Source organism: Manis javanica, chromosome 13, assembly GCF_040802235.1.
Source record: "Manis javanica isolate MJ-LG chromosome 13, MJ_LKY, whole genome shotgun sequence".
In the NCBI taxonomy this organism is placed as follows: Eukaryota; Metazoa; Chordata; class Mammalia; order Pholidota; family Manidae; genus Manis; species Manis javanica.
The window spans coordinates 53233746-53261408 of NC_133168.1; the positions used below are offsets into that span (position 1 = coordinate 53233746).

At 37.6% G+C, this 27663-nt stretch overlaps 1 protein-coding gene and 1 long non-coding RNA gene across 3 annotated transcripts; one reads left to right on the forward strand and one right to left on the reverse strand.

Moving 5' to 3' along the window:
* Positions 1 to 593: 593 nt before the first annotated feature.
* LOC108389913 (uncharacterized) lies at positions 594 to 27181 on the reverse strand. The gene is made up of 4 exons (XR_001851381.3): positions 27089 to 27181; positions 19043 to 19153; positions 3659 to 3747; positions 594 to 923 (listed from the first exon to the last, which is right to left on the reverse strand). It is a non-coding gene; the product is annotated as an uncharacterized lncRNA (long non-coding RNA).
* On the forward strand, positions 24646 to 27663 carry TCF21 (transcription factor 21). Of its 2 annotated transcripts, XM_017648403.3 has the most exons (3): positions 24646 to 24828; positions 24976 to 25405; positions 27115 to 27663. In XM_017648403.3, the coding sequence occupies exons 2-3, from the start codon at positions 25004 to 25006 to the stop codon at positions 27202 to 27204; spliced, it is 492 nt and encodes a 163-aa protein (XP_017503892.1). In that variant the 5' UTR covers positions 24646 to 24828; positions 24976 to 25003; the 3' UTR covers positions 27205 to 27663. The 2 variants fall into 2 exon arrangements, with proteins under 2 accessions (XP_017503892.1, XP_017503891.1); XM_017648402.3 differs by having other exon boundaries at positions 24646 to 25405.

The following is a 27663-nucleotide window of genomic DNA, read 5'->3' on the forward strand; positions in this document are numbered from 1 at the left end:
GTCACTTCAGCTTTCAGGCCAACGGCTATATTATCAGGTAATTCAAAATGAAAGCGAGACACCCAAAATACATAATTCTGAACAGGAACTCAGACTACTGATGCAAATAAATCTAATCATTCTGCTTTGAAGATCTGAAACAGCAGTCTTTGGACAATCTCAAAAAGCTGCATCAAATGGTGATGTTAATTTCTTTTATTGTTTAGTTTTAGGCTAAAGACCTAAAACTGGGAGGGTAATTTGAATAAATTCTTTCTTATTCAGTAAAAGAAATCGAATCCCTTCACTTAAAAAGATGAAAGTTCAATATGGCCAGAAGATGAGAGTTTTTAGCCCTTTTGATGGAGACTATTTGAACCTGAAAATTTTGCGTGGCAATCTATCTTGCTAAAAGTCAGGGCGAGATAAAGTGTAATCTGGCTCTGATTTCTGCTGGAAAGAAAACACTGAAATGACTGCTCATTTATCACGGCACCCACCCTCCCCCTCTTCCACCTTGGTTTAATTGACAATATAACACGGAGCTGTTCGTATCTTCCCCAGACCCTTGGAAATGAAGCCAACCCCGTTGAAGGGAGAGTTCTAAAGTACTGGGTTTATTATGTAAAAAAAATCATAAGAAAATAAGTATAGGAAGCGTTTGTAAAAAACTCCACCATCAGGAAGAACACTGGAGACCATCCAAATTCTGTGATGACTCATCAGGTTTTTCTTCTTGTCTGAGTGTTTGGTGAGTCTGCATATGTAGGTTCCCTAATAGAGGCTGCTTAAGAGTTCAGTTTCTATTCATAACACTTCCTAACTGATTGCCACAACCCCTACGCTAGTGATCATGGAAATTAAAATGATCAGATGACTGGTTTCTAATCTAGAGAGATAATTTAGCCAACTAGACACAGCATTTATTTCTTCAAAATAGATGCCTGAAATCACAAAAGAAAAAAAGTTAGTAAGCATACATAATGAGTAAAATCTCTATACAAAATATAAAAATCTCAATAGTAATGATTTATATAATATTGAAACACTAATAGGATACCTTTTCAGATAGTCTAATTAGTTAAGATTTTCTAGTTTTGATAAGAATCCAATAAAACAGCTACTCCTAAATATGGCTTGAAAAATGTATGAATTAGAACAATCTAATAATGTCCAAAAATTATCTAAAAGACTTTAGATGTGTGTACTCTTTAACCTAGTAACTCTATTTCTGAGAATTTATTAAATGGAAACAAGGATATGCACAGATTTTACTTAGGGATATTCACAATAACAAAAAACTAGAAACAAGTACATACAACATGAATATTATTTTGCCATTCAGTGATGTCATAGAACACTTAATGATACCCAAAGTTATTTATAATGTGTAAGATAAAATGAATTCTTATAAAATACAATTCTTTTTTGTGAAAAATATATTCACAAGAACATATTGGGGAATATATATACAAAGGTGGTTTATCCTAGGGTAGTGGTATACATTTTGGTCAAGTCTTCTGTTATGGAAAGTATGTCTTCTCTTTCATATCTTTTATCCATGCTGCTATTTGAGTTGTCGGCTTTTTTTCATATTGGTTTGCCACGTTCTTAATAGATTAAGGAAATAAGCCCTTTCTGTCATGTATTTCCAACTTTTTTTCCTATTTGAAATCTTTCAATTTGTGTTTAGAATTTGTATATGAGCACATTTATCAGTCTTTTCATTTATGGCTTTCAGGTTTTATCTTTGCTTGGAAAGCTTCTTCCCTTACACACATACACACACACATATTACATTTTTTTAACTTCCTGACCACTCTCCTTGTAGTTTCTAGTTTTAATATTTTACTTTTTAAAATCTTTATTCCATTTAGAATCTACTTGGGTTAAATCAGTGAAGTAGGGGCACAGCCTATTTGTACTAACATAATTTATTAGGGAACATTTTTTCCATTGATCTGAAATGTCACTTTTTCCAGAAATTAAATTTTCATTTATAGTTGAATTTCTGGACTCTTTATATTGTTCTAATGACATGTGCATTTGCTCAATATCAACAGACAATTAATATAATTTAATACAATTTAATATAATTGTATAATGTATTTTAATATAGGGCACCATTTCTCCCTTATTACTTTATTATATATTCCTTTTGGGAATGTTTCTGGCAATATAAGATCCAGCCTACCTAGCTTTAAAGAAATCTTTTGTGTGTTTTTATTGATATTACATTAAATGTATTAATGAAACAAGAGAATTGATGTCTTCAAAACATTGATTCTTTAAACCAAGAACAACATATATTTTTATGGTAGATTTTTTTTCTTATTAAAAAAAATGTTCTTCAGGGAGTTTTATACTGCCCCAGAGGAATTATATTTCACTGATTAAGAGAGTAGCCTCTCAAGTCTGTAAGTTACATAAATACTTTGTACCTACATTTCCTCACAGGTTATAATAATATCATACCCCTCAGAGAGTTGTTATAAGAATTAAGTGAAAAGTCCCATCCAGAGCACTTAAAACAGTATCTGGCAATAGTAAATGCTCAATAAATAATTCCTATTACTAGATATAAGGCATATTTTTTTAATTTTTTCCTAGTATTTCTTTAATCCTTCATTGTTGTTATTGTAATGGGAAACTTTTCTTCCCTTTATTTTCTATCAGGTTATTTGTATTAAGAGAATTGTTGATGTTGTACATCAATTTACAGTTGTCAATTTATTAGTTCTTTTTTTCCTATGGCTTTTCAATGGGTTCTCTTCAATTCTGCAAGCATATAATTGTATTATATAAAAACAATTATAAATTTTCCTTTGGGATTAGTTTTACTAACTCATTTTTTTTCCTTTTTTTAAATTGTCTTAGCTAAGACTAATAGTAGAGATAATATATATCTTTTGTTCTTGACTTCAACAAGAATGTGTCATCGCCTATATTTGTCACATCTATAGAAGTTTCTATTTAATTATGTCATAAGTTTTTTTATAGTGGATGTTAACATTTTTCAAATGACTAGCACATATAGAACATGACTCTATTTTTTTCTGGTGACCTACTTAACAAAATGAGTATTTTAATGGTTTCCTAATATTAAACATCATTGTAGCCATATAAATAAAAGTGTATGACTGGACTTGAACATATTATCATATTGGTCTGTTCATATGATTCTATTTACTCATATTTTGGTAAAGATTTTTACAAAGATGTGTATGAAAATGGACTTGAGGTCTTGGGTATGTGAATGACTGTGGCAAGTGCAAATACACTGGCATTTTTAAATTTGGCATCAGTTTTATACTTGCTTCATAAAAGTAATTTAGAAGATTTCTCCCTATTCTCTGAAGCTGTTTAAGTAATAATGGAGTTATCTGTTCCTTAGAGACCGTTGGATTCCCTGATAAAATTATCTAGTCCTGTTGCTCTTTAGGTGAGGAGTATAGTGAAGTCTTAACAATTTCTCAATTTCTTCTAAGGTTTAGATTAGATTTTTCTGTCTCTTCTGATTTGAGTTTTACTCTGTCATATTTTTCTACAAAATCATCAATATTTTCCTATAATTGAGCAAAGAAATACCTTTAAATTATTTTGATTCTCTAGTTATCTCTGGTCATTTCTCCTCATATCTAATTTAAAATTTACTTTAATGTGTAAGAATAATACCTACCCTTATATTGCTTAGCTCTCACTTACTGATCTGATGGCAGTTTAGAAAAAAAAATTTGTATGTCTTCTCAATTTCACGTTGCTTATCTGCTAAAGAATCCAGTGAGAACAGCTATTAGTGACTGAATTCTATGTGCCAAGCTCTCCACAGCAGATTTTACATGTATTATCCCTTTTAATCCTCCCAAAAGGAGCTGTTAGTATCTCTACTTTCCAGATGGAGACACTGAAGCCCAGAGGGGTCAAGTAAGTTTTCCAGTGACAAGAAGCAGAGCAAGCATGTTTCAAACATTGGCAGTCTGACTCCAAAGCCCATACCATTAAACCTTATACTCTACCACCCTCCTATCTACCACATTAGCCCTGTAAGTGAGCTTACAACACACAAGTACAAATATCATGGTTCAGAAAATTCTCTAGATAAGTGATTTTTGTCTTCATAGCAGGCAATACTAAGTATTCATAATACCAAGCCATGAGAAAAGGCATTACTCCCTTTGCACATATTTGAAACCTCTCATCAGTATATGTGCCATGCTCAAATCTCTCTCCCACCAAAAATCAGTATTGCTCTTTATTTTAAAAACAATGAAAAGCCAAGGGTTTTAAACAGAGAACTGAACTGATTACATTCATGTTTCCACAGAGTACTCTGACTGCATTAGGAAAACTGGATAGAGGTGGGCAAGAAAGGATGTGTGGAGACCACTTGAAATGGATCCAGCTGCAGTTATCAAGGTGAGGAGTAATGGTAGCATGAATACTAATGTTGACTGAGAAAATGGAAAAAATAGAGTCTGTAGATTTTTTTGAAGGTAGAATCCACAGAGCATGGTGCTAGATTATTCTATGTAGAAGGTGAGAAAGAAGTGTCAATCAGGCCTGGTTTCTGGCTTCTGCAGTTGATGCTGTTGAGAGGAGTGAGACTTGCTCACTCTGTGTCTGTGGCTTCAAAACAGAGATACCCTTGGGAGCAGGATTTCTCAAATCTGAAATTCATGAAAATATAAACATAATTAAAAAGTTATGTATATATGTGTGTGTGTGTGTAATATAGGTATCTACAAGTATTACAAAGATACCGAACTATGTCCCTAAAATAGTTTGAGCAATTATAAAAAGGTGGATCCCCAAGAATCTATCTCTGAGAGAACCTCATTTCATCTGACAAAGAAAGACAATTGGAAATTTCTCCACTGAGAAAAATTTCTATTAGAACTGGGTAATTGAGAAACAGTGTGAGGCAATGGAGAAATAGCCCTCAGAAAAACCTTGATCCCATCAAGTACCTCCTGCTTCTTGAAAAAGCAAACTTGCTCTTAGATTTATATTTGTAAAAGGAGACCATAACATCTACCTAAAGACATTATTTTGACTACTAAATGTGATGATATATGTCAAGCACTCAGCCCACTTGGTACACATTAGTTCTTTCCCTGGGAATCAGAGATTTTTCAAAGTACGACATTAACTTTTTACCTTGGCAGAAATTATTTCCTGCCTTTTAAATAGAACTAGTGCTTTTAGAAGCTAATATTGATGAAATAAATTTGTAATCTTGCAAATTCTTAATATCTAATACAGAAAGAATATTACTTAAGAGCATATCAACATGAAATTTCTATGAAATTACTAGATGCGTTGAAGAAATGTAAAATATAATTTTGTCAGTGAAATTTGGTCTGTTAAAAGGCACGGGCACAATTTTTCAAATACATACCTTTGCTTTAACTTCCTTAAATGTCATATGGTATAAAAGTGTTCTTGTATCTGTAAAACCAGCTTAGTAGTTCCATCAAAATTATAACAATGATACAGATGTAATTCTGTTACAATGAAAATCTTAAGAAATGGTCAATATTTTAATTGCCTTGAAATTGGTGTTTTTGTTGTTGTTCATATCATGCATAAATGATTACTATGGCTTTATAATCATTTACTTATATAGAGTTTCATTTTCATGGTAAGTGGGTTTGCTCTAACACACAGGGTTGGGATTAATAGTTTACAAGTCAATGTTCCCACTGCGCAAACTATAAAGATTAATTTCTCTGGAAACTTAGGTTAAGGTATACATATAGGTGATTAGATAAATAATAAATTTTACTTAGAAAAAATGGAAGAAAAAGAACCTTAACCTGGAACACACAAGAAACAAAAGATAGAGTACCTAATAGTAGGAGTGACTAGTAGGAGTGACTACTGATTGGGCATTTGGGATATGCTAATTGTGCATGTGTGTAATTTTAATTCATCCTCATAACAACCCTATGAAGCCAGAAGAGGTTAATTATGCCCAAACTCATACAGACAGAAAGCAGCAGAAATGGAATGACCTGTCCAAACCTAACTGACCCCACATTCTAGCTGTGCTGTTCTCTCCTAGATACCCATTTCTCTCCAGCAGCCAGTTCACTCAAAGAAGACAAGAGTCCATATAAATGAAGGATCCCTTTCTGCTTAAGACCTCTTTTTCAGTCAAACAAATTCAACTCTTTTATCTGAAGCACACATTGAAATCTATGAAATAGCTTAAGTCAGAGAAATGCCTGAGTTCAAAACATATGCAAAATAAAGGAGGAAAAAAAAGCCCACCCAACATTGCATCTGCTGATTCACAGTTTGCAGATACAGCCTGCTACTTTAACTAGTGTGCAGCAGCTAACTTTATTTACATCCCAACCTGGTGAAGAACGCGGAGATGAGGAAGAACAAGAGGCAGGTGAATGATAAAGTCTGCAGGGTCTTGTCTGTTACTTAACACATGGGAAGTTCTAATAAACATTTCCAAGTGAAAAAAAGAGCCTGAGACACACAGGAGGCGTGGGCTCTTGGAGGTATTGACAGCATTATTTTATATATTTAAGGAGAGTCCTGCTTGGACAGGAATAATCCTTATTGTTTTTACTTTGTATATTTATCAGTTTATTGAGTTTTTTAATTTTACAGTTTTACTAAAAGTAAAAGCTATTATACAACTAATAAATGAAAACCTACATTTAACAAAAAGGCATCAATCATTTCAATAATTATTTCAAACTTAGTCAAACTTCTCACAATTAATTCATCACAAATCTAATTCATGATAAAGTTAAGTGATTCAAACAATTCACACAAATGATCACAATAATTATAAAACTTTCTATTATACTTAAATGGATTTAAATGTATTCATACCTTGAATTGCATTTCAATTTGCTTCATCATCCTCACACCTGTTCTTATTTTTAAAATAATTTTGTATGCTCCAAACATTATTCAAAATATTTAACAACAGTACCATTGACCAAGTAAAACTGGATGTATATAGTACTGAAGTGAGCTCCTAAGCTCCCCGACCCACCTGCCCCTTCAGCTGTTCCAGGCATAAACCCTTTCGTGGCTAAATCAGAGGAGATCTGTGGAGGTACAAGGGAGGACTGATGGGTATGTGGCAAGGTTGAAGTACTTAACCAGCCTGAATGGAAGCATTTCAATTTTAACCACTAGTATAGCCATAGCTGCTCTTACCCAAGGAATATCAGCTCTTCCTGCAATAATATTACAAGATTCTTAAAATAATACCACAAGACTGAGAAAGACTTTCTCAAACAAGCCAAGATTAATCTGGGTTATTGACCAACTGACCAGTTGTATGGGGCACTCTGCCTGTTCATACCATCCAAGGTGACTTGAACCCTAACCAAAAACAATCTGACTGGGTCACTTTTGTTGCTTGGATTTTGATCACCATAATTTTTCAAAGAATACAAGGCTATGACAGATAATTTTTGACATCTCACAACTTTAGATATTCTCTCTATTTGAAGCCTGTTTTTCAAGGATTTTATTTTAAAGATTTTGCTTTTTCATTATTATAAAACCTTATTTTCATCCTCTTGTTTAACTTGGGCCCAGACTGGCTTGATTAGGCTGGCAGTCTCTGTGAAAAGTCTGGTCCATCATAATCCCAATTCTTCCTTGTCATCAACAACAAAGGCTTCCTTCTCATCAATAATCAGTGTTGACACAGAGAAATTGGTTTGAAGGAGAAAGTAAAGAGCTTAGTTTTGGACATGCTGCCTTTGAGATATATTCATTTTGGCATGTGAAAATTCATCCCTAGTCTGTAGGAATTAAATATAAAGACCTAATTGGAGAACCACATGTATAGAAATGCTAATTAAAGACTTGAAAATGGGTATGATCATTAAATATAAAAGAAAGAAATGAGAAAACCAGTAACACAACCTTGGGCAGAAAATGTGATGTAGTATTGTTTGAATGACCACAAAAACATTAATAACTTAAATGTCCATCAATCAGCAAGTGATTAAATTGTGGTTCATAATTATGCTGATACCAATATTATACAACTATTGGAATAAGGCAGATCTATGCTTGCTACCATGGAAATATTTCCTAGTTATATTGTGAAATTTACAAATAAATCATGTGTACGTGCATGTGTGCGGGTGCGTGTGTGTGTGTGTGTGTGTGTAAAAACAAGGTATGATCCCAAGTATGTAAGAGGAAAATAAACATTACATAATATGTATATTCATGCATATATCTATATACAGGCATACTTCAGAAACACTGCAAGTTCCATTCCGTAATAAAGCAAGTCAAATTTACTTTTGGCTTTCAAGTGCATATAAAAGTTATGTTTACACTTTACTGTAGTCTAGTAAATATACAATAGCATGATGTCTAAAAAATGTACAAAGCTTCATTTTAAAATTCTCTGTTGCTAAAAAATGCCTTTATCTGAGCTTTCAGTGAATCATAATCTTTTTTGCTGGTAGAGGGTCTTGACTAGATGTTGATGGCTACTGACTGAACAGGGTGGTGGTTGCTAAAGATGGGGATGGCTGTGGTAATTTCTTAAAATAAGACAGCAGAAATTTGCCACATTAATTGTATCTTCCTTTAATGAATGATTTCTCTGCTGCATGCAATGCTGTTTGATAGCATTTTACCCACAGTAGAACTTCTTTCAAAATTGAACTCAATCTTCTTAAACCCTGCCACTGCTTTATCAACTAACTTTATGGAATATTCTATCCTTTGTTGTCATTTCAACAATTTTCATGGCATATTCACCTGGAGTAGATTCTATCTCAAGAAACCACTTCCTTTGCTCACCCTTTAGAAGCAACTCCTCATGCATTCAAGTTTTTCATGAGATTGCAGCAATTCAGCCACATCTTCAGGCTCTACTTCCAATTCTCATGCTAGTTCTACACCTGCAGTTATTTCTCCCACTCAAGTCTTAAATCCCTCAAAGTCATCCATGAGGGTTGGAATCAACTTCTTCCCAACTCCTGGTAATATTGATATTTGACCTTTTCCCATGCATCACAAATGTTCTTAATGGCATCTAGAATGGTGAATCCTTTCCAGAAGGTTTCAATTTATGTTGCCCAGATCCATGAGAGGAATCACTCTCTATGGCAACTGTAGCCTTACACAATGTATTTCTTAAAAATACTTGAAAATTGCTTCTGCTGGAGCAGGAAAGAGAGAAGGGCCCAGACTGCAGTTTGTAAGCAATAAACAGATTTTACACTTTAAAAAACAAAGAAAATACTTGAATTGGCTTAAAAATACTAAAACTGAAATGACTCCTTGATCCTGGACGTAGAATGGATGTTGTGTTAGCAGTCATGAAACCACATGACTCTCACTGCACATCTCCATCAGAGCTCTTGAGTGACTAGGAACATTTTTAGTGAGCAATAATATTTTTAAAGGAATTTTTTTTTTCTGAGTGGTAGGTTTCAACAGTTGGCTTAAAATATTCACTAACCCATGTTGTACTCTACAAAGAAACCAAAAAGGATGAAAACCAAAGGAAAGGCCACTGCTTTTATCATTAGAAATTTGATGGTGACCTTAAAAGATCAAAATACTGTCAAGGAAAGAATCTTGATTACAAGGATAAGAAGTGAAAGTGAGCTCACAGATACGATCTACTCAAGAGTTTTATCTAGAAGACCAAAAAGAAAAGGTAACCACAGACTTTGTCAGGGGTAAGTTTGTGTGGTATTCAGACACTGAGTTGCCCTGAGCCCTTTTGCTGGCATGTAGGAGAAGAGCCTTCATACACAGGAGGTTATACATGGCAGGAGTTATGTCTAGACCTCCAGGCAGCAATTCTGATTCCATCTGGAGCCTGATACAGAAGATAACCCAGCAGAAGGCAGAGGGAAAAATGTGGGTGAATTCTGATGTTTAAGCACTAAACCTTGATGTGCTGAACCAACTAAGATATACCCTTGGACTTTTCACCCTGAAGAGCCAATAAATTCCCCTTTGGGTTTTATGTTACTTGATGAGATCAGCATACCGAAGAATTATTTTTATTTAGGATTCTATATAAATAATGTAAGAGAACATCTTACAGTGAATTTCACAGATAACAACAATAAAAAAAAATTTAGTATGGTCATTAATTTCAGAGTCTGTCCTTGAGCTCTTACCAACACAGCTTGCTAACCAATACTGAAATAACATTGGATGTTTTGAATTTCACCTCCTCTCCTTTCCTTTCCCTCCTCTGGAAATGCTTAATGAGTAGTGAAAAGTCCTAAAAGGTGAATGAGAAAGAGAACTGGATAGTCAATCCCAAAGGCAGTGAACCCCAAAGATACTCAGTCAGTAAAAAATTGGCCTCACTAAAGTTATCACTTTCAACAGGTGGTTCTTCCTGGCATACTGCTGGAGGGTGGACAGGAGATTTTCTCTTGTTTGGTTGGTTGGTTTTTGACTATTTCACCAACTCTCCCATCCCCCTCCCCTATGGTACCCACCAGTATGTTCTCTGTGTTTATGAGTCTGTTTCAGTTTTGTTTTTTTAGATTCCATATATAAGTGAAGTCATATGGCAAGTGTTTAGATTTTCCTTTGTATGTTATCATTTGAAATATTCAATACTATCAAAGAATGGTTTTATGAGAAATATAAATCTGTTTATAAATCATTTGAGAAGACAAATAAGTTAATGATTTATGGGTTGCATCAGGCTTGTTTCATGGCTTATATCTTATGATGGTATATGATATCTGATCCACACAAAAGACATGTATGCAATGCATATGTAAGCTATGAAACCTAATAATAAAAAGTAGTGCTATAGACTGAATGCTTGTTTACCCTCCAGATTCATATGTTGAAAGCTAATCTCATGTGATGGTATTTAGAGGTGAGGCCTTTGGGAGGTGATTAGGTCATGAGGGCAAAACCCTCATAGTGGCCTTATAATAAGGACCCTACAAAGGGTCTTGGCCCCTTTAACTATGTGAGGACACAGTGAAAAAATAGAACAACGAAGTGGGCTTTCAGATGTGGAATCTGCCAGCATTTTGGACCTGGATTTCGCCACCTCCAGAACTTTAAGAAATACATTTCTGTTGTTTATAAACCACCCAGTCTGTGGTATTATGTTATACGCCCAACAGGACTAAGACAAACAACCTAGAATCACCATTCAATATAAAAACTAGAACATTGCCAACACCAGTGAACCTGTTTTTGTACTCCTTTGGTTACATCCCTTTACTGCTCCTAGAGAAAATCACAATTCTGAATTTTGCATTCAACATTCCCTTGTATTTCTATATAGTTTCATCATGTGTATATGTATCCCTAAGCAATCATAGTGTACGTAGACTTGATCTTTCATTCATTATGTTCCTGTGATTCAACTGTAATGTTGAGTCTACTGCTCATATAATTTTTCAATATAATATTAAGCCTTTGATTCCTATCTTGTATTGCTATTCACTTTTTTCCTTTTTCTTCATGCCTAATGTAATCTGGAGGACTAGGGCGGGGAAGAATATATCCCAGCTAATGTCTGTATAAAAAGGTCATGATAGGAATATAGTTTCTCTCTTAGAAATTATCGATATAAAGAAAAAGCTGCTAACTCTATTACAGCCTTCTCAGAACAAATTACATAAGAAACCTAAGTAGAAATTATGAGGAACTAGTCACCAAACTTCATTATGGCTTTCAAAAGTGAAGGGAGAGTACTTATTTTGTTGTTTCTCTTTAAAACACTTAACATATAATTGCTAATATTAAAGTCAAAGTTCTGGCCTTTGTTGGGTCTGTGTTTACATACTATGCCAAATACTTGGTTAAAAAATTAAAATGATCATTCACCAATTAAAAAGAAGAAAAGGGTAATATGTGCTATAATATGGGTGAGCCTCAAAAACATTATGCCAAATGAAAGAAGAAAGTTGCAAGACATGACATATTTTATGATTTATATAATTTATATAATGTGTTTAGGAAAGGCAAATTTATAGATGCAGAATGCAGGTCAATGATTGCCTGGGGCTGGGGGCAGAATGAGGATTAGCTGCAAATGGGCAAAAAAAGAACTTTATGGTTAAAATTGGATTGTAGTGATGGCTGTAACTCTGCACATTTACTAAAATCATTGGATTATAAGGGGGAATTGTCTGGTTTATGAGTTTATACTTCAATAGAGCTGCTCAAAAAAATTATCCTGTCATAATGTCTCTAAAATCCTAAATCTGATTATTTTTGGTATTGCTTTTTGATCTCACTTATTTAATGTTTTTTTATTTCACTTACTGAAGTTGTTTGGGCTTTTGAAGAAACAGTTCAGCTTGCTAAATTTTAACATTTTCATGGACAGTGTGTTATGTGCCCATTTTAAAGTAAAACTTAAATGGGAGAGATATGTCAACTCAGGAAACCCTGCTCATGAAGGCGGCATGTGGGTGAGGAAGGAGTTGGATTGCTCACTAAGGAGCCTAGAATATGACACTGGAAAGAACCACTGCTGCACATAGAGGTAGAAATATCCTAAAACAACAGCAAATTCCCCAAGGGATCCTATATCATGATGAGGAAGGATTACAGGAAACTTCTACTAACACTTTATTTTCCTTCCTGGAGCTCCGGGAGAGGTTTCAGTAACTCAGTGGACAGGTCAATAGCTACTTACACTATTGAGTTACTCACAGCCCTCATTATGACTTATGCGTTGCCTACTCTTTTTAAAACCCTCTTTCCCTCTGTCAGAGGTATTTAAGTTTTTGCTTCCACAGGTTTGCAACACTCAGCTGAGTTTGGTTTGTGATGCAGTAGTTGTGAACTGAAGTAGAATAGAACATTGTACACCAAACATGCCTTCAGAGGAAACTAACCACAGAGAGCCAGGAATGAAAGGATGATTTGCCCAAGTTGGTCCCACTCTTTCAGATATAATTTTGAAAGGAAACAGCATTTTTACCTCAATACAGATCAGACCTGAAGCTAAAATATAAGGAAATGAAGCTAAAATGTAAGAAAATATTTTTTTTAATTTATAGTTATGCTTGTGGAGGAGAATAGGAAGGCAATTGTTTAAATGATTTAAGTTATTTCTCAAAATACCGGTTTTGTCTGTTGTCTTTGTATTTCAGGAGGAAAAATTGGGGATGGGATATAGTCCTACTAATGAAAGTTCCCCTAATGGTTTGGCATATATACAAACAATGTAAGTGAATGTGTTAGTGTAGATGTTAACATTCCAGAAACAGTCAAAAAAAGGTATTATCATTCCCAATATTTTCCCTGTAGATAAAATTGTAAGATGATAGACTATGCTGCCATCTTACAAATAGCCATCAGCCTAGCTTGCACTACATTTTTATTTTGTGTTATGTGAAAAAAAAAGAATATCATTCCAGATACTTGGTTTCTCAATGGGTTTGAGGTTTGATGGCACTCTGAATATTTTTTTAATAAATAGCAATCACTTGATTTGAAAATTCATTAATATTCTAAGGTGTGAGAAAGAATGTCTTATTCCTATATGTCATTTTTATAGGTGAAAGATAAGAACTATCTACAGAGGCTTTGAGAGAATATTACTCTTTTAACTAGTTTCATATGGTATGTGTCAATAACACTTCCAACATAAAAAATGAAAGTCTAGTAAAACATGAGTTGTTTTATATGTCTATGTTTTCTTTAAAATAAGAACACATCTGCACAGATTAAAATAAGAACACATCTGAATCAAACATCACTAAATAATTCAGTGATGATAGTGCACCTAAAGAATTTCTCAGGAAGGTCATTTTTTAGCATTTTTTCCCACCAGTCCAGTGTATTTCTGTTAGTATAAATTGCTGCTCAAGATCTACGCCAGTTTTCATATCTCACCAAAGACCCCATAATAAAGAGAGAACTGTAGGAGAAAAGGGCTTACATGCTATCCTTATCCTATCTTCAACCCATGAAGGTCATGTGCTGAAATTTTATTTTCCAAAAGAGTGCAATGCATTCAAAGTAAATTCAGAGAAGCCAGACAGCTCACTGTGAGATGGTCCCATTTCTAGCTGCACCACTTAAAGTATTCCATTGTGCCACAAGCCTGCATTGCAAACAAAAAGGCCTTTGTCCTAACAATACCCTGCAAGGAAAAAATAGAAATATACCTCTTTTCCATGTTAACATTGTAGAAATCAGTCCCCCAGGACACTGAAACTAGAATCTAGTCAAAATCATTGTATTAGATAATAATTTTAGCAGATTATCATAAATGCTGTGTTTATAAGTAAATATCTGATCTCTTACTTTCAGAAGACCCTTACTGTTTTACAAATTTGTATTTTAACAATGGAATCCTTGACTCAAATACACCCTTCTTTCATTTGTAACTGTGCTTGTGACTACTTGATCTACTTATTTTTCAGTTTTACAATAATGGCTCTTAATAAAGTTATTTACTTCTCTTAATTTGTATTTGTCAATGTTAAGAAGAAAATATTGTGTACTCCAAAGTTTTGCTACATCATGAAAAATAAGAGAAATTCAGAGTTAACTGTCCCCTCTGAGTTGCAAACTGATTGAGTAAGCAGAGATGAGGACAGAAGGGCACTTGAGCAGGGCAGGGCAGCTGACTGGAGTAGACCCAGGTCCTTACTAGCTCCAGCTTCCCCCAAACGACCAAACAATACAGATGCTTGCCTGGTCCAGAATAAATTTTCACTGGTTGTGTTAGGACAGACAGTTAGATAGACATGAGCAGGAGGGAAGAATAAAGGATGGCGAACACTCAGCCTCCACTCAGACTGCTCTGTCCCCCTTACACCAACCCCTTTTGTGTTTAAGCACAGAATGAGAAGCAAAAGATACAGGTCTCAAGGCCTTTCCCAATTTTGGAGCATGAGCATTTAATGAAAACTTTGTCCGCTAGTAACCCTGAGATCGTTATAAATATCATTTATGTTGTGGTTTTGGACCCTTCCCCCAGATTTTGCTTAGGCACTCATGGGAAAATGATGGATGCAAGTATTTTCCTTAATGGCAAAATAATGAATAATATGTGAAATAATTGGTTCAGTTCATAGATGATTTTTTAAGATACTTTGCAAGACTTGAAATGTATATGAATATAAATACATACATGAAAATTATAAACACTAAACTAGAAGCTATTAAAACTTGAGCAACACAAAAACAGAGATTTCACGATTCTACTACCTGCCTCCATTTAATGTGAAGTCAGGTGTAAATATATTATTCAAGGCGTATGATTATTTTCCAGTCTGTTCTAAAACTGTAAAACCTTAATTTAACAGCATCACTTTAAAAAACATTTTTGTGTGAATGGTGATCTCTTGATTGATTGAAGCACCCCACCTACTTGCCCCACCACCAGAAGTAAAGACTGGCTCCATTTTCCATACGTATAAAGATCCAATGTAAGTCTAAATTTCTTCATGATGCAAATTACTAAATATATTCTAATTACCCACTTTGATTCTCTCACTCCATGAAGACCCAACTTGAGATCTTTGGTTATAGTCAGAGATAGTATAAACCACAAAGAAAAATGGAATTGTGTAGTGGGTCAAATAATATCCCTGCAAAATTCATGTCCACCCAGAGCCCCAGAATGTGACCTTGTCTAGACATAGGATCTTTGCAGATATAATTAAGGTAAGAATAAAAACGAGATCATATTGGATTCAGGTGTGGTCTAAATCTAATGAGAGTCTGGTTATAAAAGACAGGGAAGGACAGAGAATGTCCTAAGAAAATGAAGATAGAGACTGAAGTAATGTGATCACAGCCAGGGATACCTGGGGCCACCAGAAGGTGAAGAGGCAAGGGAGGATACTTCCGCAGGGCCTTCAGAGAGGGGATGGCCCTGTAAACACCTTGATTTCAAACTTCTGGACTCCAGAACCGTGAGAAAATTAATTTCTGTTGTTTTAAGCCACCCGTTTTGTGGTAATTTGTTACAGCAGCCCTAGGAAACTAATATAAGTCTTAGGCTTTAAAAGCTTTGAATCCATTTGTCAATCACAAATACAAAAGACATAAGCTATTTAAGGTACTGGCCTTTCTCTACAAGAATGAAATTGGAGGCCAGGATTCTAGGATGTGACTTTTGGTTCCTGGTTAGTTGGCTAGAAAAAGGTGTTCTTTGTTTTGTTTTTGCTACTGAGCTCTAATTCTAAAAGCTGTTAACACAAAATCAAAGAATAGGCAGTAGATTATGTTCATTGTAAATAGTCAATTTTCTTTTCTAAGAAACACAAGCAATTATTTAGAATGGATCCATACCTCAGCAAATCATTAATAGAATTCCAACACTTTTTAAAAACACAGACATTCAAAAGAAATGCTAACCCAGCATCAATTTTAAGATAAACATCCAAAATAAAAATTGTTGCAATCTTTGGTAATATATTTTAAATGTAGCTACTTGCACAGTAAAGAAACTTGTAATTTTTTTTACCTCTAGGGTCAAATGCTTGATGATATAAACGACCTACTGTGGGACCCTTACAAAACATGCTACATCTTTATTCCACAGACTTCATTAATTTAATTTGGGGGTGTAAGGGAATGATTTTTAATGAAGAACTATTTTAACCACCAGAAAGTGAAGGTAAAAACTTCAGTAGTTACAGTTTAATACTGACGAGATTTTTAATGTTGTGACTGAAACAATGAGCTGCTTTCTATCCAAATAGAATTCTAGATTTTACTGAAATTGCTCCTCTCTGCCTGACACACACACACTTTTTTAGTTGGTTTTTAGAGAAGGTGTTTGTTTTTGTTGTTGGAAGTCTTATATTCTTTATAATCCTACCCCTCGTCCAAAGTGAAAATGAAAACAAAACAATAAAATGCTACTGTCAAAAAGGGCCTTAGAGATAAGAATCACAGCAACCACCACCATTACAAACAATTTTTATATATAAATAAAATTTTGCTATATGTTAAACATTAAGGTAAGTCACATTACATATATTATCATCACATTACATATATCACTGTACCCCAAACACTAGATGACCCATCCCTCCTCTCATCACATTGAATAGGATGCTGAGACCCAGCAAAGTTAAGGGACTTGCCCAAGTTCACACAACTAGTTAATTGTGTAAGCAGAAGTTGGACTCAGTCACTTGGTTCATAGACCAAAAGTGTTCTGCTATCTTGCAACAACTTATGAGAACAAAATCATAATTCTATTAAGAATTATAATTCTATTCATTATATTCAAGAATTATTATAATTCTATTCATGTTTTATAATTTAATAAGATATGAGCATTACATTTTCCACCTAACATTTAGTTCACTCTTCTGCCCAAATTCATTTGAAAATGTTATATACTCTATCCCTCCTAGGCAGATTGTCTCACTGTGGCCAGTTTTCCATTAGGGTTAAAAGTAAAAAGAATTTATTTATTCATAGGAGAGGAAGTTTAGTATCTAACATTTTAGCACAAATAATACTGGCTTTATCTAAAATATGTCAAAGTGACCAGTTAAAAAGACCCCAGCATAGTCAATCAACTCTTTGTTTTGTCTATAGAGTAATCCCCTAAAACCATGTGGTAAATTTTATTACTGAATTGATCTAACCCATGTCTATTTCTGTGTGGGAGCTGTGTGGCATACTCAAAGGCACTGGATGAAGAATTCCTAAATTCTTCTGCTAATGGCTTCTTTAGAATTGATTTAGAGCTTCTAACTGAAGAATGGTCCTCTTTTCTCTAGGAGAATTGCCCTTTGCAAAGTTTAGGAATGAGTATCAGATGACCCTCCTCGTCATAGACCATGAATCTAGATTTAAAACACTCCGTCTTAATGATTCCTCAAAATAGAAAACCAAGACAAACAAACCTAGTTTGTTGTTCTTATTGTTGTCATTGCTATTGGTATAATGACATTGGTACATGGCAAACCCTCAAAGGACAGAGAGTCTTAAGCATATTTTCTCTTACTCCTGAATAGTTTGGAAATTAGAAATAATAATTAAGAAAAACCACTTTTTCAGTTATAATTTCCAAAGATAAATGCTATGGACTGATTTGTGTACCCCTCATCACCCCAGGAAAATTCCTTTGTCAAAGCCCTAATCTCCAATGTGACTGTACTGGGGCAAGGAATCTGCTTGCCCTCCACCCTCTTTTTCATCCTTCCTGAGGGCAGGTAGGGGTAAACTGACTTCACCTTTGTATGTGGAAGGACTCCTCAACCCTCTCACAGGGTGGGAGAGTAACAAGAGAAGGAACCTAAGTCCCTGCGTGTCTTTGTGGAGCAAAGTCACCCATCCACCCTGGACCAACTGCCTAGCTCTGCATTGATAAGTGGCTCTTGCTGACCCACTGTATTTTGGAGTTGTGTTCGTACTCTAAAGAACACACATATCTTATAGTTTATAGTGTAACTTCCATACGCTCTGGTCTAGAACGTCCACTCACTGGTTCACCAACTGTTTGTTAAGTGTATATGATGTATCTGCCTGGCTCTAGGTTCTGAGCATGCCACAGAGCACAGCACACAAAGTCCCAGCACTCCGGAAGCTTTCATTATGGTGAAGGGGGAGCAAGGGGAGATGGGATGCAGGAGCAAGATACTGTAACAAAGTAAACATGATTAAACAAAATAATTTCCAAACATATTAGCAGTTTAAAGTGAGGGCTCTAGAGTCACGTTATGTATGTTTAAATCTTGACTCTGCCATTTATTCATTGCGGTAACCAGCCTCCACGGACGACCCCACCACCACAGCCCCACTAAACCATACCTCCTGGTATTCATGCTGTTATACAGGTCCCTCTCTTTGAATCTGGGTGGACCCCATTACTTGCTTTTGACCAGCAGAATGAGGCACAAGTGATATGTGTCTTCCGAGGCTAGGTCGTAAGAAGAGTTTCAGCCTCCACCTGGGTCTTATACAATGCTCACTTGGGAGGAGGCCAGCTACCATGTAAGAAGCTCAGCCACTTGACTCTGCCAGGCTGAGGAAGCCATGTGCAGAGGCTGTATGGAAAGAGATGCCTGACCAGAACCTAGCTGTCCTAGTCATCTCACTAAGACCATGGGTCTGGTAATGAAGAAGTCACCTTGGATGTACAGCCTAATCAAGCTCTCAGAGGACTCCGGCTCCAGCTGCCGTCTGGCTGCAACAGCACGAGACACCTGCCGTAAGAACCATCGAGGAGAGTCCAGTCAACCTACAGAACCAAGACAAGTAGTGATAGCTTACATCAGCAATTTGGGCTATTACACAGCAGTAGACAAGAGAACACACACTTTGTGAATGAAGCATGTTTCTTAATTTCTATGTCTGCTTTCTCATCTGCAAGTTTCCTGTATCATATAGGACAGTTATTAGAATAAAATGAGTTAATCTGGAAAGTGCATGCAACAGTGTCTGGTTTGTGGTAAATGTTTAGCAAATGTTGGCTACTATTACTTACTGTTAATAAATAAAATACGATGATGGGATGGAAATATTCTTAAGGGGATACTCAGGGAAGTTTTTACATGGAAGGTGACACTTGAACTTAGACCGAAGAAACAAAGAACCAGCCATGCAGAGAGCCAGAGGGGATCATCCAAACAGGAAAAAGAGCAGGGACAAGGGTCATGGGGTGGACACTGACAAGGACAAGGGTCATAGGGTGGACACTGATAGAGTGTCCTTGAGGGACACAAACATGTTGAAGGGTAGTAAGCAAAGTAAAGAGTCATGCAAGCCCTAGTAAGAAATTTGGATTTTATTTTGAACACAGTGGGGAGCTGAGAAGCTCTGAGAGACTTTAAACAGGGGAATAACTTGGACTACTCTGTTGGAAATGGATTTTAGAAGGACAAGAATGGAAACAAAAAGATCCTTTAGGAGACTTTTATAGTTATTTAAGTAGAGGATTTTGATCACTTGGACCAGAGATTAGCAGAGGAGATACAGAGAAGAGGGCAGATTTGAGGACGTGCTTATGGAAGGAGTGTCCTTTGGGTGCTATTAAGCCCCCATGGTAGAGATGAGATTTTATTTTAACAGGGTCATTCTGGAATTTAAATTACTTAAACCCCCTACCACAAACCTATCTCATTTTGTGTAATTCAGGATGCAATTGCTACTGAATGGGCTACTAATAATATAAGTCTTTTCATACATATTATTATTCAAATAGGAAAAACAATTCAAAGAAATCTGGTTTAGTGGAAGGACTATTACAGTGCAAATCAGGACACAAGTTCATGAGGCAATATTATTACTGATGACTTATGTGAACCTGAACAAAATTCCTGACCACCTTGAGCCTCCTTGGTTCTCAGCCCCACCCAGTTAGGGCAGCTCTATTTTAAAAATACATCACCTGGAAATAATCCATATTTCTAAGGTCAGAGGTCACACTCTCATTAAGGTCAGAGGTTACACTCTCAGGATTTTTCTGTTGGTCCTGGGATCTAAACTCCATGATTCTGGGCTCCCTAACACTTAAAACCATGAGGACATAATCACAAGGAGTTCATCTCCAAGAAGAGGCTTTGATTCTAATGCTCATCTTCTCCTCACATGACAGGAAGGAGTCTGACAGTGGTCTCTATCTGTTTTATAGCCATCAATAAACCATATTTAACATAGATGCTTTATAGGTATCTTTCATATAATCCACAAGATTTATTCTTTTTTATGAAAACTTGGTCTCAGGCTTTCCATTAAGATACAGAAAGTCATTACTCAAGCAAGTTTTTCAGAAACTTCATTGTTGTGGGTGGAAAGTCTCTGGCATACATTGCTGTTAAGATTTCCTGGTAGTTCTTTCTGTAGTATCAACAGAAAGATTCTATATAAAATGACAGAATGGAGGCAAAGAACCTCATGTGTGCCTGACTAGAGAGGTGTTCAGTTTTTCCTTCCTTCTTTCCTAATATCGTGTGAGTCTAATAAAATTATTCTAATATTAGAAGACTTAGGAGGCCATTAAACTGGGTCTATAAAGTTTTTACCTCTCACTATCTGCCTGAGTTTCCTTCAGCCAATTTGCTTCTTAAGGTAAACTCTCTCCTCCATGTGCACAGGCCTGGTTGCTTTCAAAGTCACAGTATGGAACACACGGATGCCAGATTATCTCATGGGTCTAAAAACCACAATGAGTTTTCCTTTGGGTTTTATTGTTTTTGTTTGCCAGCTTTAAATCATAGTGCTGTGGCATTAGATCTACAATTCACTGAATGAAATGTGAAGGGACAGGGAGGGTAGGTGACTACTGATCATAAATGATGCCAGGTAGAGATAACATCAACACCCTGCATCACTGTTATTGACCTCCTTAGACAGCCATGAATCCCATCACTTAGGCTATATTCACTGCAGCTCTCATAATATAACAGGCCAGCACCATTACAATTTCAACAAGGGGTGATAATGCTAAGGTCACCATTTAATAAAATAGAATCAGGTTTCAGTGGGCTTGTTAGCAGAAGGTGCAAAGCAATCAGTAGCAAAAGGATACAGTGACAATGATGTTGAATGGCGAAGGAGGCATCAATTTGCCTAGGTCAGCACATTGTTGAAGTGGGGGGTGGTTACTATCAAATAAAGAGAATAACACTCCTGATGATGTTAATTAGAAGTGAAGGAAAAAGAGCAAATTAGCAGTTTCACCAATTTGCCAGCCTGTATGGGTTCTGGACAAAAAAATAGGGTGTATTAGAAAAGGGTTACAATTCGAATTTAGAGATACATTCCCCCTACATCAGGGAAGAGAATATGATGGCATATGAAATCATTTCAAAAGAAGCCTATGAGGTTTTCCTTCCCATAAAAAAGGAATCAAATTATTCCATCCAAGTGCAATTGAATCAAATTTGAACTTCCTGAAAATTTATCAGTTGATAAACCAGGATTTAAGTTCAAGGATACATTCCATGCCTAATCTTTATTTTACAACTTTTGGCGATAAATTTTCCTTAGCACTAAAATCTTTCAAAGATAGCCTTTCTTGCAAAACAAATTGTTAGAAGTGTGCAGCAAATTGACCAGATGTCTCTGGGGTACAAACTCTCTCTTAAAAATAAGGTAAAAATTTTAATAACTGTTTCATGCTTTTCTGCCACTAGTTTTCTGTTTAGTGATATTCAAAGTATTTCTCCTGTTACTGAAATAGTTAATACAGCTTCTCAAAATTGCTTCTCTCCTCACAAAATAAAGTATATAAATTTGGGAGAATTTAGAACAGCTTAAGTACAGCCTAGCTGATTTTCTCAGTAGAATCCAACAGTAAGTCACTTCCCCACCCATTTGTTCCTAAGTGTTTATTAGCAGGGATAGGCACAAAATGTCAAGAGAAAAAAAATATTGTTCATACTAATCTACTTTCATCAAGACTTCACATCAAGATACTTAAATAACAGCCTCCTCATCTTGCTCCCAAACTGGCAGCCATCCGTTAGAGAGTCTTTACAATCACCCCAAAGTTCATTATTGAACTTCACTAGCCCTTCCCAGCCTAAACACATCACTGCAGGATAAGTAGACTTGATTCTTTACCATCTACAGAATAATAATAATAATTGCCAGGCACAAAAGCCCGTTTGTGGCATTAAGTTAGTTTTGCTCCCTTCCAGAAATTGCTATCCTTAACTTTGACAAAAATAGCAGAAGCCTATTCAGTGGTACATATTACTGTGATTGATACTATACCCCCAAACGCCTGAGCAGCCTACCAGCTAAGGTGTGACAGAAAAACAGATCTTCTCCCTCCCCCAATAAAAGAGTGTCCCAAGAAGCAAAATCTTAACAGCTTAATACCCTGGTATGTGATAAGGCCATAGTTCTGATTCAAATTATTATCCTGTGCCAGAGCCCAAATAAATAATCTGCGGATATCTCAATAGCTATACAAACACACATGTACACACACACACACACACACACTTTTCACAAAGTATTGGCCAATCCCCATTTTCACATAACTCTTTGAATCTAAAAATAACTTTAACTTTCATGTCTTACCAAGACTGAGACAAGGGAGGGCAAACCAAAGAAAATTAGTGTGGAAATCAGTGGGGAAATGTTTAACAGGCCTGCTGGGTGTTCTTTTAATGCTGTCTCAGATCCCAGATTAAATTATTATACTTTCTGTGTTGTAATACTGGATCATTTGTGCCTGCGGACAAAGGCAACTTCAGCTTGATATTTCTGTCATCCCTGCTGTGGGAAGAGTCCTTTTCCTGGTTTATAACATCAGTCACTCTCTCACAATAAATCTTGGTGGTGGATATGGTCACTTAAATCTCCACCTGCACAAACAACAGAAAATAAGAGAGCTCATAAATCTCTACACTGGTGATTAACAAATTTTGGATCCTGGGCAAAGATATTATGGTAGTTGGGGGGTGTCTCACTGATTCATTAATAAAGACTGATTTGCTGACAATCTGTTTAGTTTACAGCATAGGGGGAAAACAAACAAGATCCTGCTAACAAAACAAAACGTTGGAGGTTAGTGAATTCCCAGCTGAGCCCCGGATTAGAGATATGATATCTTAACGTAGGAGAGAGGTGCAGACTCTGGGCCAAAAGCTCAGAAGCCACTCCTACACTTTGCTCGAGCCCCTCATCTGCAATGCCTAATTGCAAGAAACCTGGAGAAGTAGGAAGAGAGATTCATGCTTTTATTCTCTCTGATTTCATTTCACCAATTTCATTCAGTCCCTTGGTTTCATCTGCTTTACTCCTTACTCTCCTGGCTTTCTTATTCTCCAGGAAAGATGATCCAGGCTGGGGTTAGGGATAGAAAAGAAGTTGTCCCAAAGGAATAATACTGCCTAGTGTTTTGTGATGTCAGTTTCATATGTGGAACCCTGGTAGCAAAAGTAAGGAGAAAGCAAAGGCAGCAACGGGGAGGGAGGTAACAAGAATCCCCTGGCAAAGTCCGATGTCTGAGAGCAACTAAGATTCTTAAGACAATGCTAAATGCATTTCCAGAAAGAAATTTAGGGGTAAGTTTTAATTTCATTAAGAGAAGATTATCAACTGGCAAAGTACTCTCCGCATGCTCCTATTACTCTATCTCATCCCTCCTCCCCACTTCCACTAAATTGTCAGTGTGTAGGTGTGCTATGGCCAAGTATGTTTGTGCATACACAGGCAGTTCTTTGATGTCTTTAAAGTGACCAGGTGCAGATGGATTTTTTTTGGTACTTTTCTCTGCTGTCACCCTAAAGATTCTACAGAGCACCTGTTTTCTTAATTTCCCCCACTTAAGGTGGGGAGATGTCCACAGTGTTATGGGGCTGTTGGCAGAGGACAACTGATCCCTGCCTGGGTCTTCTTAACTGGTGTACTCTTGCGGGGCAGCGGAATGAGGGATGCTTGTGAAATTTGTGGGTGGAAGGCCCAGAAAGAGCAAAAGGATCTGGTCATTTTCCTAAAGTTCTCAGGAACAGCCAGCTATGACCTCTTAAGGGGGAAAGCTGGCCTTAGGAGTTGGGCCCTGTGGGTGGAGCTTGCTCCTCTTTGGCTGGGCCCAAGTGGAAGAAGGTGTCTGGTATTTGCGTGTTGCAGTTGAATTGATTTACATTACAAGTTGGAAATCAGGGTCTGTGCGTGAGAGTTTCCCTCCGATTATGAAAGGGGTCTAAGAGGTTGCTGGGGCCTAGCAGGCCCCTCCCCTGGGCTGCAAGGATCCGCCTCTCTATTCCCCAGATAAATTCCTAGTGTCCACCAAATTCCTCAGCGCTCTCTCACACTCCTCTAAGGCCACGACTCCGGGGTGGGGAAACAGAGCGCCGTCTTCCTTCCCGCAGAAGCCCTCGCGGTTCCTTCTCGCAACTCTGCGAAGGGGAAAGGAGTGTGAGACTCCACCAGACCCCCAGCTCCAATCCCCAGCACCAGGTGGCTGCTCCACACTCCACGCTTGGGGGCCCATTGGTTTCGGGGGTTCGCTCTCTCCCTCCCTCTTTACTCTGTCCTCTTTCTCCCCCCTCCCTTCCCTCTGTCTCTCTCATCCTCTCCCCCAAACATGTCTACCGGCTCCCTCAGCGATGTGGAGGATCTTCAAGAGGTGGAGATGCTGGACTGCGACGGCCTGAAAATGGACTCGAACAAGGAGTTTGTGACTTCCAATGAGAGCACCGAAGAAGGCTCCAACTGCGAGACCGGGTCTCCCCAGAAGGGCCGTGGCGGCCTGGGCAAAAGGAGGAAGGCTCCCACTAAGAAGAGCCCCTTGAGCGGGGTCAGCCAGGAGGGGAAGCAGGTCCAGCGCAACGCAGCCAACGCGCGCGAGCGGGCCCGGATGCGGGTGCTGAGCAAGGCCTTCTCCAGGCTCAAGACCACCCTGCCCTGGGTGCCCCCGGACACCAAGCTCTCCAAGCTGGACACGCTCAGGTTGGCGTCCAGCTACATCGCCCACTTGAGGCAGATCCTGGCGAACGACAAGTACGAGAACGGTTACATTCACCCGGTCAACCTGGTAAGTGCTCGCGCGCTGCAGCGGTGATCCGTGCGCCCTCGCCCAGCGCGACCACAGCCCTGCCTGCGGTGTGCGTGTGCGCGCGCCTCGGCCACCACCAGCCCAGCGCCTCCTGGGACCTTTGCAGGAGATCCCCACACGGCCCTCGCTCTCTGCCCTCCCTTCAAGCCGCCGGAGCGGGGTGATTTATGCGAGTGTTTGACGTGGCAGCACAGTTAGGACTTTGCAAGTGTCTGGAGCTGGCATCTGCGCCAGCGCCATCGGGGCTGGTGAGGGACAGGGAAATTGACAAGCTGTTGCGCGCCGAGAAGGCATTTTATGCATCCCTTTATTCTTCTTTAAGCTGAAAAGTAGAACTTGATTTTTCCCTCAATTTCTTGGAAATAAAAACACTCAACTCTGTTTCTGTTCCAAATATATTTAGGACCGTTAGCATTGGACACATTCATGCCCCCCATAATTGTCTTGAAAATTCCCAATTACTTAAACATACTACACTTCTCCAGTAGGTGGATTAACATTTTTAAATCCAGAATTTACAGCAAATCTCAACATAATCAGTACATTTTCACTAGGATTAGTGTAATAAATATTAAAATAGGTCACTCTCAACCAAGATTTAAGAATGTTATTTTTATCTTGAAAGCAATGCCCTTTCAGCCTGTTTATTTTTTAAATAAAGTAATGCTCATTGAGGTTAATATTTTTTCGCAAATGCATTTTATTCTTTAAGAAATATTTTTTAATTTCTTTTTATTTGGCTTAATTTTAAAGCTTCTAGGCTCTAAAGAAAAACAACTTACTAGCACCTCTGTTTATATATGATAAGGAGAGGTTTCCCCTTAAAAGTCGTCTTATCACTAGCACTAGTGAGAGAGGTTTGAAGGTTTGAATTGTCTTCTCACTGAATTGGCCTCAGGAATTGCGAGAAAGGCAAAAACACATTTTGAAGTGAAAAATATTTTCCCTTCCAGTTAAAAGTTTATATTTCGAATTAGATGAATAAAAAGCTTTTTAAAACGTGGAACTAAAATGAAAGTACTGCCTTCATTTACAATTGCTGCTGCCTTCATTTTGGAATAAAAAAGTTAAGTGTGCTTTGTTATAAAACATCATGGAAAAGGGAAGAGAGAGCTATGCTTGCTCAGCCCAATAAGAGGACGATCTTAAATGAAATATGTGTGTATAATTTTTTCTTCACATTATTTTTTTTCTCCTTAAGAGCTAGCGATTAATTTAGAAACTGTGGCCAAACCCCGCGTTTGTGATGAAGGAAACGAAAGTTGACACTAGGGAAATACATGGGGGTGAACGGAAGACAGCCAGGAAGGCCGACGAGAATCTCAGTAGCCGGGCCACAGAGGCTCTTCTCGGACCCGGTGCTCAGTGGGCGCGAGGTCCTTCTTGGCCTCCCGGCTTAAACTCACCCTGGCATCTGCCTCTGGGCTGTTTCAAGGCAAGAGCTTACCAAGGGTCTCCTCTCTAAGATTTCTATTCAAGCCTAGTGTGAACCCCTCTACCACCCGGAGCCGTGATTTGGCGTCCATGCTGCTTTTTGCTTTATCCAGCCATGGGGCGCACCAGGACACCTAGTAAACTGCAGAGATAACGTCTCTCCAGCAGGCTGCCAGCCCCCAGCGTGCTGCTGCGAGCCCACCCCACCCCGCCTCCACTGCCACTTACCTCCTCCACCCTCTTCTCTCCTGCAGACGTGGCCCTTTATGGTGGCCGGGAAACCCGAGAGTGACCTGAAAGAAGTGGTGACCGCAAGCCGCTTATGTGGAACCACGGCGTCCTGACCTTGGAGGTGTGAGTCTGGGAAAGGCGCGCTCCCGGGGGAAACGGCCCCGGGAAGGCGACCCCTGCCCTCCCTGCTCTCTGTCTCTGCTTCCCCTCGCAACGCTCCTCTCCCTGTCCCACCCTTCGAGAACACTTTACAGCGACGAGGAGATTCGTTTCCAAACCAGAGGAAATCAACTGTACTTACAAAGATTCCCATCTATTTAACTTGATTAACTTCTACCATGAATGACTCTGCGAGCCTTGCTGGTCCAAGTGCAATATGTAATTATAAATATATAAATAGATAATATTAGAGCCTATCAATGTGTATCTTTTGTACAATATGTTGTAAAATGTAGATCATAGAATAGCTGACTTTGACAGTCACATTTATAAAGTAATTCACTTAAAGATATCTATTTTTTTCAAACAAGTTTTGCTACTTTCAAAAATAAATCTTTCTTTATATTGCTAAA